At 43.5% G+C, this 13,517-nt stretch overlaps 1 protein-coding gene across 2 annotated transcripts in view; it reads right to left on the bottom strand.

Moving 5' to 3' along the window:
• Nucleotides 1-13,517, bottom strand: part of Dhx32 (DEAH-box helicase 32 (putative)) — a 44,901-nt gene that overhangs the window by 17,664 nt on the left and 13,720 nt on the right. Inside the window, exons 3-4 of one of the 2 annotated variants that reach the window (XM_048338040.1) lie at nucleotides 12,784-13,146; nucleotides 201-394 (exon numbers count right to left, since the gene is read on the bottom strand). In XM_048338040.1, the coding sequence (XP_048193997.1) occupies nucleotides 201-394; nucleotides 12,784-13,065 (476 nt within the window). In that variant the 5' untranslated portion in view covers nucleotides 13,066-13,146. Of the gene's footprint in view, nucleotides 1-200; nucleotides 395-12,783; nucleotides 13,273-13,517 lie in introns of both variants that reach the window. The other variant, XM_048338039.1, reaches the window with a different exon arrangement.

The following is a 13,517-nucleotide window of genomic DNA, read 5'->3' as shown; positions in this document are numbered from 1 at the left end:
TCTGGGGAGTCACGGAAGGTATTCAGATGAAGGATCTCTGAGGAGGTCAGTGCGGGGAACAAGTGCTGTGCATCAGGCTGGAGAGCACACTTAGAGGAACACAGATGCTTGACTTGCAGATGGCAAGAAAATGGATGGTTTAGGATTGTTAGAACCCAAGCTAAGCATCACAGGGGAGGGATGAAGCCTCCCCAACCAACCTCAGGATGGTCTCACTGGTGCAGCAGTTCTCAAAGGGGATCACGTAGCCGACTTCGTGTCCAATGTTAACGTCCATCTCGTCCGCTACGCGCAGGGCGAGCTGAACCGCTGTCTGCTTGTGGATCTGCGTGCAGATCACGCTCCCGTGTTGGTAGTGGATGGAAAGGCAATATTCAGCACACCACTGAGGAACCTTTAACAGGGAAAAACGATAGGACCGGAGCCCACCAGGAAAGACAAACAACAAGCCAAAACAGCAAAACAAAACCAAGACGCTCGCACATTCTTATTGCAGGATTCAGGAGTCCCTTTTCACTTTATTGGTTAAACTTCATTTTTCCTTTTTCTTTCTTTCTTTTGCTTTTCTTTTTGTGCTGGTACTGGGGCCTCGTGCTCTCATCTAGCCTTTGTGCTGAAGGCTGGTGCTCTCTCCCATTTGAGCCTTGCTTCTAGTTCAGGGTTCACTTTCTAAAGGACTTTTCTTCTACCAGTTAATCATCAGTGGGCTGCACTAAATCTCACACAGTGGTACTCTGAGCAATCTGTACTGTGTGCTGCTACTGCTACTTGACAAAGTTTAAAAATATATGGATATATGCCGGGTGCTTGTGGCTCGTGTCTGTAACCCTAGCTACTCAGGGATGGGGACAGAGATCTGAGACTCACTATTCAAAGCCAGTATGGGCAGGAAAGTTTGAAGCCAGGAAGAAAAGTCTGTGAGACTATTATTCCCAATTAACCACTCAAAAAGTCACAAGTGGAGCTGTGGCTCAAGTGATAGAGCACCAGCCTTGGGGGTGGGGGTGGGGGAGGTAGGAGTCTTAGTACCAGGAAGAGTCTTAGTACCAGCACAAAAAATACATATGTGTTAAAAGGAGAAATGTAAAACCAAGTCTGACCTGCAGATTTTAAAAAGGTAGAAAATAAAAATGAATTTGATAAATGTGCTCACTGCCTAATGTATGAAACTGTGTCCCCTCTGTACATCACTTTGACAATAAATAAATTTAAAAAAATAAAAATGAAAAAAGTGTTTTGGTTTTTTTTTGTCAGTCACGGGGCTTGAATTCAGGGACTGGGCACTGTCCCTGAGCCCTTTTGCTCAAGCTAGCACTCTACCACTTTGTTTTGGGTTTATTTTCTTTTTCCTTTTTGTGTGGTTAATTGAAGAATTTCACAAGGACTTTCTGTTTTGTTTTGTTTTTTGCCATCCCTGGAGCTTGCCTCAGGGCCTGAGCACTGTCCCTGGCTTCGTTTTACTCAAGGCTAGCACTCTGCCACTTGAGCCACAGCGCCACTTCTGGCCGTTTTCTATGTATGTAGTGCTGGGGAATCGAACCCGGGTCTTCATGTATATACAAGGCAAGCACTCTTGCCACGAGGCCATATCCCCAGCCCTCACAAGGACTTTCGTGATCCTCAGATCTCAGAGCCACCAGCACCCAGCCAAAAAAGTATTTTTAAATTTATGCTGTTTCTCAAAGACTAATGTATTCACAGATCACAATCAAAATAGCTTCTCATATCAGCTATTATGCTATAAGTAGTATAACCATTAAATATCATTTAAGTGAAAAATAGTGACAAAATTAAAGCATTTGCATTTAAATTTAAATGTTCATAACAAATATCCACATAACTCAACTTTTCTCTGATAATAGAAGCTAAAATATTCTGGCAATAACCTATTAAAAATAAAGCGAGTCAGATAATCAACCAACGCATCTAGATTTGGAAAGAACTGATTCCAAGCAACACTGCTCTTCAGCTATTTTACTGGAAAAATCCTTTTATCTAAAATGTTATGTATTGGCTGATTTTTTATTTTTTTTTGCTGCAGCTCTGTACACTAAGGAAAGAGGACTGGCTGATTTTTATCAAGTTCATTTATGTATTAGTAGAATATACTAAATTCATTGGTGTGGCACTGTCAACTAATTATGCTTTGATACATTTGTTAAAAAATAATTTCAAGAGTTTTAAAATAGATCTGAGGTATTTAAACCTTTTAACGTTTTTAATTATCTTGAGGTCTGCTATTTACTAGGCTCATCGTGTAAATAGATTTTAATCTTAGGTTTTTAATCTCACTGTAATTTGACAGTATTAATAATTACAAAATGATTTGCTGCCGTGGCTGCATATCTGTAATGATTAAAAAGCCCAAATGTACTTGCTCCATGTTAAGGTATGTGTCAGTCTATCTTAAATAAATTTACTCAATGCTTACTTTATTTATTTATTTATTTTGTTGCTAGTCCTGGGGCTTGAACTCAGGGCCTGAGCACTGTCCCTGGCTTCTTTTTTGCTCAAGGCTAGCACTCTACCACGTGAGCCACAGCGCCACTTCTGGCTTCTTCTACATATGTGGTGCTGAGGAATTGAACCCAGGGCTTCATGTATACAAGGCAAGTACTTTACCACTAGGCCATATTTCCAGCCCGCAATGCTTACTTTATTTTGTAAAAAAGAAATTTTAGGATGTTGTCCTTGGGAAATCCAGAACTGAGGCATGACCTCAGGATCGTAAGCCTGGCCTACCACTGACTTGAAAATCATTACTTCTTCACTTTTGTTTCATTAGCTGTACAGTGAATGGATTCAGGGGATGACAGCTGTCCTTGGAGTTTCAGGTCCCCTTGTCTCTTGCTCTCCTCTGGGCACTGGGTGGACCTCCTAATCACCACAGGCTCCAGGTTGAGTGTCAGTACCAGAGGCCCCCCCCCCCCAATACCTCGGATGGGGCTCTGAGCTCTGACAGAGCAGAGGTCCATCTCCTGGGTCACCAAATGACTCCAGTGCTCAATAAACACCCATTAAGTGGACAGTTTAATTTCATATACTTTCCAGAAATGTTTTAAAATTCTATTATCCTAGTCTATCTTGAATTCTAACCTAACTTGGAATTCACATAAAACTTTGTCTCCCTCATTACCTGGCAAGTGATATTCTTTTATTCATTCATTTTGGTTGTGGGCCTTGAACTCAGGACCTGGGTGCTGTCCCAAAACTCTTCTGCTCAAGCCTATCACGCTACCAATTTGAGTGTCAGCTCCACTTCCATTTTTTTTATTTTGAGCGTTAATTGGAGATAAGCGTCTCACAGAGCTTTCTTGCCTGGGCCTGCTTTGAACTGCGACCCTCAGCTCTCAGCCTTCGAGTAGCGGTTATTACAAGAGTGAGCCAGCAGCACCCGGCTGCAAGTGTTCTTATTCTTGACAAAATTTTACTCACAAACTAATTTCCCTCCTCTCTGAGTTCACCATTTGGGGTACCTGGCTAAGAACTTTAGCTCCCCCTCCCACCCCCCACTCCCGCAACAGGAAGGCTCATAAGCACATATATGAGGTTCACACTGGTTTCCAATGTTTAGCAATGGACATTGTGGGGACAATAGACATCTGGATGGATGGATGGTTGCATGGGGAGGACATCATCACCATCATCACCACCATCATCATCATCACCACCATCATCATCATCACCATCAATGGGACAGAGCACTGGTGCTCATTCCTGTAATCCTAGCTACTAAGGAGACTGAAATCTGAGAATCAAGCCTCAGAGCCAGCCTGGGCAGGAAAGTCCATTAGACTCTTATTGCCAACTAACCAGGAAAAAGCTCAAGGTGGAGGATTATCTTAAATGGTACAACACTACTCTTGAGTGAAAAAGCCAAGGGGTGGCACCTGGGTCCTGAGCTCAAGCCCCAGTACCAGCACGCACATGCGCACATACTCAAAGAAGGGAGAGAGGAAAACTGGGGCTCAGGACCATGCATGGTAGAGAAGTAGCAAGACTGAGGGGCATTTCTTTCAAAGGAAGAATACGTAGTACTCACGGCTAATTGCATCAGAAGAAAACAAGTATTACATGGTTGCTAATTTAATACACTGGAGTTAATGCCAAAATTAACAAGAAATTAGAAAGTGAAACAAAAAGGACAAATAAAGTGACCTCACAGCCTTCGTTTGAGGGGAATGAGGAGTTAGAAGGATGGGAAGGGTAATATCACCTCATCAATGATGATGACATCAGGTGAGACCTCTTGAGAGTGACCTCCACACAGGCTGGGCCCCCAAGAGGCACATGAGGAAGGTGTTCTCAGGGAGCTCTGTAGGCCACGAGGGAACAACTAGCAACGCTGCCTCTGTGTAACACATCAAACATGCCGCGGACGACTCTGCGGAATGCATTTTGCTTAGAGGCCACATTCACAGCTGAGCAGAAACCACAGCTACTCACAGAAAGCCCGCTCGGTTGTGGCTCTCACTACACAAGATGTGGCAATGATGCACAGATAACAGCAGGGGAGTTTTGAAGAGAAAAAGAAGCTGTATGGGACTACTATATCCTGAGTGAGACTTTCTGCACTGGAGCGCCTCTGGATCACCCAAAGAAAGAGAAAATGCTCTCATTTCAACTCTTCACCCAGCTTAAAGCACTGGCTGGAGAGGTGGACATTTCAAATCATTTCAGGGGACATTAAGAACTTCAGCTTTGGCTGCACTGTGCTGAGTGCTGTGTTACGCTCTTGCTCTGATCCCGAGTCTCTTCATCCAGAACTTCTCCACTGTCTCAGCAGTGCGCGCCTCTCCTCACATGAAGGCCTGAGGCAGAGGCCTCACTTCTCCCGGGATGAGCTTCCGCACCAGGAGGACTTAGGCGGGTGAGCAGGTGCCCAGCAGGCACTGTGGGAACCAGGGAAGCGTGGGAAACTCCATCTGGCTCAGTTCCGTCTGAATTCCAGGCCACGGGGACTTAAATGGCACTGAGCAAGTGGCAAGGGTTATACAGTACGATGAAAAAAAACAACAATACGCAACTGCTCCTTTAGCAGTTTTATAAAGACTTAGGAAGCAACTTGTCTGGGAGTTTTGGCAACAGACAACTCTCAAATTTATAGACTCTAACTGACCGGACATCATCCTGAACTTAGCTAGGGATTTTTTCATCTTTTCTCGGTCCACATCTAAATGCAGCTTTGTGCACTGCGATGTGCCCACGTGTTCAGGTCTGAGCAGTGAGGTGTGCCTCGTGCTCCGGCCCAGAGCAGGCCTGGGCTCGATGGGAACACCTTAGAACAGATGATAAGAATGTGCAAATTGGTCTCTTATCTCCTGCCTGGAGGGAAGTCATAGGATTCAGACCAACCTGCTGCCTTGGGAGCGGGTAAGACAGGTTCTCTGGGCAGCCAAGAACTAATGTGTCAGCTGCAGTACTGATGGAGCCTAACAGCGTGGATGTCTTCAGAAGGAAGGCGAAGATGCCCCCCTCTGGGTGGCATGCACAGGGGCAGAGCTGCTCGATTCGGGGGGACTCAGTGTTCAGGGTCCTGGGGTTGAGACGTTCTGTAAGACTGACTCCTTGGCAAGCTGCAGATCAAAGCCAAGGGAGCAGCAGCAGAAAACTTGGGGCAGGACCTTGTTGCCACAGTGGCAAAAGGATGCCCACAAGAACAGTACTGTGTTGGACTTCGTGTCCTTTCTATCCCCTGCTAGAGTGTTTTTCCTCATTTAATGGTGATCTGGTTAAATAATACATAAATAAAAAAGATCTCCATGAGACAGAATACTACTACATTCTGTCAGATATAACCTTGCCCCAAATTCCCCCAGGCCTTCATTTAAATCACTAATCTGTCCACAAGGCTAGTGTTATCTTCTGCCTTCTTCTCTTAGTATGCCTGGCACCTGCAGTCCTGTGGCTGGTGCCAGGGTCCCAACCATGCACTGCATTTCAGTACCACAGAACTGACAGGCTGAAAGGAATCCTAGGGGCCATCAGTTTGCCCAGGGTAGGGATCCTTCCAGATGCCTGCAAAGTGTCTATGCCCAAGCCCCGTGGGCCAAAGTAACCTGATATGTCAAAAGGCTTCGCTGAGAGGCCTTTCTGGAACAAACGTCACTCATCACTGGGTATCCTCTAGGTACAGGTCTGGGCTTTGGGTGAAAAAAATCTACCACGAGAAAGAAAATGGTGGGTAAATTTACTAGGTCAATAGAATGGAGTCCATGCCATCTGCTTTTTTTATTTTCCTTTTTTTAAAGTCTTCTTTTTCATTTTTTTTGGAAAGCAGCAAAAATTTATTCAGTAAAGCAGAACAAGTAGGGAGAAATAGGAGAGAAAAGAATACCTCCTTAATGAACATGCAAGAGGCGGGAGCAAACATCCACGGATTATGAGCGTTTTTCTCTGGTGGTACTGGGGCTTGAACTTGGGGTCCTGTGCTTGCTAGGCAGGCGCTCCGCCACGGCGCGGCACGCCAGCCATACCGACACCCAGTTTCTTAATTTAAATCTTAGTTATTTCGTGCTTAGTCGCCTCCCTGGCCCCTCTATTTGTGGAAATTTTTAGGACAAAAGGTAGGAAATGAAAGCAAAATACAGTTCTAAAAATGTTTTGCTTTTCTTTCTGACTCGTTCATAAGCCTGCCCTAAAAATGAAATGAAAAAAAAAAAAAAAGCTCTACAGACAGAGGAGCAAGTGTCCTTCTCTCAGGGCGGCCCCGCAAAAGCCTTCAGAACACCCACACCAAACACACGGGGGGGTTACGGTCTTTGGATTGGCTCTGAAGATCAGCTCTTCTTTGAAAGGTTTAAAACTTAGAGGAACAAGAAAATACAGACTCTAAAAAGAGATAAATTAAAAAAAATGAAAATGGTTTCCTGAATTAAGAAATCAATGAATAGATTTTTGTTCTCATCATTTGAGTACATTATTGACTTCTCTGGACCTAAAGGTACTTACTGCCCCCTCCCCCCTTAACAGAAAATAAGCATGAAATTACTAAAATGACTTAAGAATAAAATGGCTAAGCATTAATATAACATACTATAAAATATAAAATAATTCTTACTCTCAAAGAACACAAATTCCAAAAGAAAACTCAAATATGTGTGTGCATGCGTGTCTGTGTGTATATGTGTTTATTTTTTATAAACTTGTATGAAGCCTGCTGAGCACTGGTGGCTCACGCCTGTAATCCTAGCTACACAGGAGGCTGAGATCTGAGGATCACAGTTCAAAGCCAGCCTGGTCAGAAGAGTCCATGAGACTCTTATCCCTAATTAACCACCAAAGATGCTGGAAGTAGAGCTGTGGCTCAAGTGCTAGAACACTAGCCTCGAGCAAAAGAGCTCAGGGACAGTGCCCAGGCCCTGAGTTCAAGCCCCAGGACAGGCACAAGAAAGCAATAACAACTAGTATGAGTTAGCAATTCTGAAACGATGAGGAAGAGTCATAGTAAGTAAAGGTATTCAAACAATGACAGCCATTTTTTCTCATAAAGGATTTACAAATGTGGAAGCTGAGAAGACTACAATGAGCCATGCGGTGGCTGAAGTGGTATTAAAGGTATAAGTATGAACATTTACTGAGAGAGAAAAGGAAGTTTAAGAGAAAAAGGAACAGAAATATGCAGAGGTAGAAAGCAATAAAAACAGAAAAAGAGAAACTGAGGTAGAGGGAAATAAGAGTACTAGAGAACAGGAAAACAGCTACGTCGATAGATAAGACAGACACAGATACTCTCACCTGTTATTTCCTTACTCTATCCACTGAGTGGGCCTAGAAGACCAATGGCAATGGGCACAACTAGTGCCATGGTCCTGGTTTCGAAATGCAATCTGCTGCTGAAAAAAACAAGGGCCCTTGAGGAAAAAAAATGGCTGGCATAGGAAACACACTCGATGAACCTGGAACATGGTACTGTGCCAGGTAGCTCCAAGAAGAGCTCAAGAGCAATGCAGACAAGTCAGAAGGACACAGACATCATTTGAGGGTCTCCACTGGCCACATCAGGGACAACTCGAGAAACATTAATGGGCTTAGAAACAAATTGGAATTCATAAAATGAGCCTACATGGACGTGAATAACTGAATAAAGAAATAACAATGAAGAGAAAGCTGAGCCTTACTGAATAATTCCAAGTAATAAATGAAGAAGGCATGAAAATTAGACAAACCACTGTGTGGCTACCATCAACGCAGTACTTAAGAGGTGAAGGAGACACAGAAGCAGGCCAGCAGCGGAGGGTGAGGGTATGCAACAGCCTACTTCACAGAGGCACAGAGTTCATATCTGAGCTGTGCTGAGGAAAATTGTCTTTCTGCTCTTGGAGCTTGAATTCTCAGTCTGGGTGCTGTCCCTGAGCTTTTGTGGGTGGGGCTAATGCTCTACCACTTGCGTCACAGCTCCACTTCTGGCTTTTTTTTTTTTTTTAGTAGCTTAGTGGAGACAAGAATCTCACAGAATTTCTTGCCCTGGCTAGCTTTGAACTGTGACTCTTAGATCCCAGCCTCCTAAGTAGCGAGGATTATAGGCATAAGCCACCAGAGCCTGTCTAAGAGGAAGATGTGCGTGCGTGTGTGCGTGCATGTGTGTATATGTCAGAACTAGGGCTTAAACTCAGGGCCTCACACTTGCTTAGCTTTTTTGCTCAAAGTTAGTGCTTTACCACATGTGCCATGCATCTACTTCTGGCTTTTTGCTGGTTAACTGGAGATGAAAGTTCCACAGATTCGTCCCCCTGGGCTGGCAGATCTAGGCCTCCTAAGTATCTAAGATTACAGGAATGAGCCACCAGTGCCTGGCTAAGATTTTTAAATGACAATGAAATATAATGTACTCTTGGACTAATTACCAACTGGAAAATGTACTTCTATCAAAATTATTGATTAAATGTAATTGGGTAGCGATACCAAACATTGACATTTCTATTTTGGTCATTAAACTGTTATTTCATTGTTTTTGAAACTCAGTAAACTGGGGCTGGGGATATGGCCTAGTGGCAAGAGTGCTTGCCTCGTATACATGAGGCCCTGGGTTCAATTCCCCAGCACCACATATACAGAAAATGGCCAGAAGTGGCGCTGTGGCTCAAATGGCAGAGTGCTGGCCTTGAGCAAAAACAAGAAGCCAGGGACAGTGCTCAGGCCCTAAGTCCAAGCCCCAGGACTGGCCAAAAAAAAAAAGAAACTCAGTAAACTATCTGGGGAAAAAGGCATCAGGTAATCATTCTAAACATCTCTTTCTCTCTCTTCCTATCTATTTTGGTTTTTCTTTTCTTTTTTTTTTTTTTTTTTTTTTTTTGCGCCAGTCCTGGGGCTTGGACTCAGGGCCTGAGCACTGTCCCTGGCTTCTTTTTGCACAAGGCTAGCACTCTGCCAACTTGAGCCACAGTGCCACTTCTGGCCATTTTCTTTATATGTGGTGCTGGGGAATTGAACCCAGGGCCTCATGTATACGAGGCAAGCACTCTTGCCACTAGGCCATATTCCCAGCCCGGTTTTTCTTTTTTTTTAAAAAAGATCTTGCTATGTGTTATAAATAGGCTTTCCCCTATTGTGACCCCTGGGGTCACAACAATACACACAAAAATAAAGAATGTCTCAGCCTGGTAAAATTAACTTCTGTAGAAGGGTGCACAATCAGCCAAAAATCTGGCAAGCAAGCACAGGCAGGCTGCTCCCCTATTTATCCCTAATGCAGCAGGCCCCACCCTTCTGCTCTGATTGGTTGAGCCCAGGTTCATAGACTGCTCATGATTGGTTAGTTTGAATAGGGTAAACTGTACTTACATTAGGTAACTTTGAAAGAAGATTAACAGTATACAAGTAATCTCAGTATACAGTAATTGCCTGGCTATTTCTTGAACAATCTGAAATGTGTCTTAATTCAATCTTTAAAAGCAATCTTACATTTCAAAAATCCTTACTTATCTCAAAGCAGCTCTTGTTTTCCAGAACAAAAAGCCAAGCCATCAGGCCAAAGCAGGAACTTTTAAGCAACACGGTTAGGTAGAAAAGACAGTTTTTCTCACATATGTAGCACAGCCTAGCCTCAAACTCACACTCCTTCTGCCTCAGCCTCCTAAGAGCTGGGATTATAGGTATATAAGAATACCAATAACATCAATATATTCTTAAAAGGTGTGGGATAAATATGTGTATTCATAAGTGTGGAACAGGAAGAGAGAGGAAGAGGATGAAAAATCAAGTGCGGTTAAATATTTTACTTGAAGAATCTGGGTGAAGAACAACATATGGAAAATATCTGTAATACTATTAAACTGTTTTTAGAGTCTGGAATTACCACAAAATAAAAACTTAAAGCTGGGAATATAGCTCAGAGGCAGAGTATTGCTTGCCCTCTACAGATTCCTAGGTTTGTTTCCCCAGCATTAAAAAACAAAAATTAACACACACACAAAACATATACATATATATGTATAATTTCTTAAATGGTCATTTTGTCCACAAAAATTAGGAAAATCATTTTCATTTAGGTCTTACAGTAACCTAAAATTAATCATTATAGCAGTAACTCATCAGAACAAGTAATAGATCTTGACAAATCCTTGATATTGGTAGTTACAAATTTGATTATGAAAACAACTGTCTCGCCCTCCCTCCTCTTTCTTCAAATTACAAGAAAGTGCCAAAGGAACCCTACTTCATTGTTGGTGGGAATGTAAACTGGTTCAGCCACTCTGGAAAATGGTATGGAGATTCCTCAGAAGGCTAAATATAGAGCTCCCCTATGATCCAGCAGCCCCACTTTTGGGCATCTACCCAAAAGACCACAAACAAGAACACACTAAAGCCACCAGCACAACAATGTTCATCACAGCACAATTTGTACTAGCTAAAATACGGAACCAACCCAGATGCCCCTCAGCAGATGAATGGATCAGGAAAATGTGGTACATATACACAATGGAATTTTATGCCTCTATCAGAAAGAATGACATTGCCCCATTCGTAAGGAAATGGAAGGACTTGGAAAAAATTATACTAAGTGAAGTGAGCCAGACCCAAAGAAACATGGACTCTATGGTCTCCCTCATAGGGAATAATTAGTACAGGTTTAGGCTAGTCACAGCAGAGGATCACAAGAGCCTAATAGCTATGCCCTTATGAATGCATAAGATGATGCTAAGTGAAATGAACTCCATGTTATGGAAACGACTGTTATATCATTGTAATTACTTTCAACAGGCCATGTCAAACAGTAGCTTCTATTGTTGATGACCCTCTTGTATCCCCTTCCTGTGGTTGAACCCGCACTATCACTGTATCTTATCTGAGTACATTGGAAACTGTATATACTGGTATTAGAACTAGGGAAGTAAAAGGGAATATCAAAATCGAGAGACAAAGGATAAAAAGACAAATGACTCCAAAAGTAATACTTGCAAAACCATTTGGTGTAAACCAACTTAACAACTCATGGGGGGAGAGGGAAAAAGGGGAGGGGGAGGGGGGAATGAGGGAGGAGGTCACAAACAGTACAAGAAATGTACCCAAGGCCTAATGTATGAAACTGTAACCTCTTCTACATCACTTTGACAATAAATAAGAAAAAGAAAGTGCCAGGGCTGGGGATATGGCCCAGTGGCAAGAGAGCTTGTCTCGTATACATGAGGCCCTGGGTTCGATTCCCCAGCACCACATATACAGAAAACGGCCAGAAGGGGCGCTATGGCTCAAGTGGCAGAGTGCTAGCCTTGAGCAAAAGGAAGCCAGGGACAGTGCTCAGGCCCTGAGTCCAAGGCCCAGGACTGGCCAAAAAAAAAAAAAAAAAAAAAAAGAAAGTGCCAAAGGTAACTAAGAAGTAGCATTATACAGTGGAAAGTATTCTTTTTATCCCAATCTGGAAATCATGTGAGACAAACTATCAAATCCTCCTGGGCCAGTTCTGTCACGTGAAAAGGATGAGTTGGTCTTCTCTATTTCTTTCCTTTTCTTTCTTTCTTTTTGCCAGGCCTGGGGCTTGAACTCAGAGCCTGAGCACTGTCCCTGAGCTGCTTTTACTCAAGGTGAGCACTCTACCACTTGAGCCACAGCATCACTTCCAGCCTTTTCTGTGTATGTGGTACTGAGGAATTGAATCCAGCGCTGCGTGCATGCTAGACAAGCACTCTACTGCTAAGCCACATTCCCAGCCCTATTTCTTACATTTTAAGAATCTACATCTTAAGACTAAAACATAGATCTGATAAAGATCTGACTTGAGTCAAAACCTGAAGTCTAAATAATTAGAAGTAGGTGTTCATTAGCTATAACATGTTGACTGTGTAAACATAAGGGTTAATCCCCAAATTGCTGGTGGGTAAATAGCACCCATTACATCTTTTTGTGTAATATGTATACAGAAGTAACAAAGTGGATTATTCTAGAGGAAATTCTGTGATTCACTAAGCACAATATCCGTGTAAGTATTAGGTGTTATTCAGCTGTCGTTAATTGATTTAGGTATTATTAATAAAATGGAACACTAGGCTGTGTTACGTTACCTAAGTAATAAACAGCATCGTAACACATAAAGCAGTTAGCCAGGGACTGGTAGCTCATGCCTGTAATCCTAGCTATTCAGGAGGCTAATATCTGAGGATCACAGTTCAAGGCCAGCCCAGGCAGCAATACCCAATTAACCACCAAAAAGAGGGAAGTGGAGCGAGGGTTTCATGTGGTAGGGCATTATCCTTGAGCAAAAATGCTCAGGGACAATGCTCAGGCCCTGAGTTCAAGCCCCAGCACAACAACAGGAAAAAAAAGGATTTTGTATTTTTTGCTCACCTGAGAGCTCTTGCCGCATTTAGCATCTCCTGAAATGATCACAATTTGATTTTGAAGCAGATTCTCCATAAACGAGTATTTTTCTTTCCATATGGGGAGGTCTTCTCTTTCCTTCAGGAGCTTGTAGTAGCGCGATGAGTATGGCAGTCCATCAAAAGGGTTTACTTCCAGGTCCTCGCAGGCCAGGGCGCCCTCCTCGTCCCCATCACTGGAGTCCAGGGACTCGGGAAAATAGCGCTTTTCCGAGGAGGAGTTTGGATACTCCAGTTCTTCATCCTCCATCTCCACGGGGCGGTTAGGGATCCGGTTTCTCCTCTCAACAGCCCATTGCTAACAGGGGTGGGCACCTGGTGTGTGTGCGTGTTTGAAGACTTGGAGGGTACACCCAAGTGACTGCCTCAATCCAGTGTCACTTGTCCCTCGTTGCCTTGCTGGCTTGCTTCAGCATTCGAGCATTCTTCAGTGGTACATGACTGTCAATAATCCACCCTAAAAAACAAACACATGGGGAAAGGATGGAAAAACCCGCAACTGTTCTGTTTTTCTGCTAACAAGCTACCGTCTCTGCTTGTTGCGGCCACACAGTCAGGAATACTAGGCAAGGCTCTTGCAGGCAGGTTTGGCTGTAACTTTCTCCTGGCCAGTTTGGAAAAGGATGCCTCACTGGGCCTGACCTCTCCCACAGCCCCTCGCATCTGGGTCACTGTGAAAGGAAAGCTGTGGGACAGGCAGGG

This window comes from Perognathus longimembris, chromosome 2, assembly GCF_023159225.1.
Source record: "Perognathus longimembris pacificus isolate PPM17 chromosome 2, ASM2315922v1, whole genome shotgun sequence".
Classification (NCBI taxonomy): Eukaryota; Metazoa; Chordata; class Mammalia; order Rodentia; family Heteromyidae; genus Perognathus; species Perognathus longimembris.
Note: the sequence above shows the minus strand (reverse complement) of the source record. Positions and strands in the feature narration are given on the sequence as shown.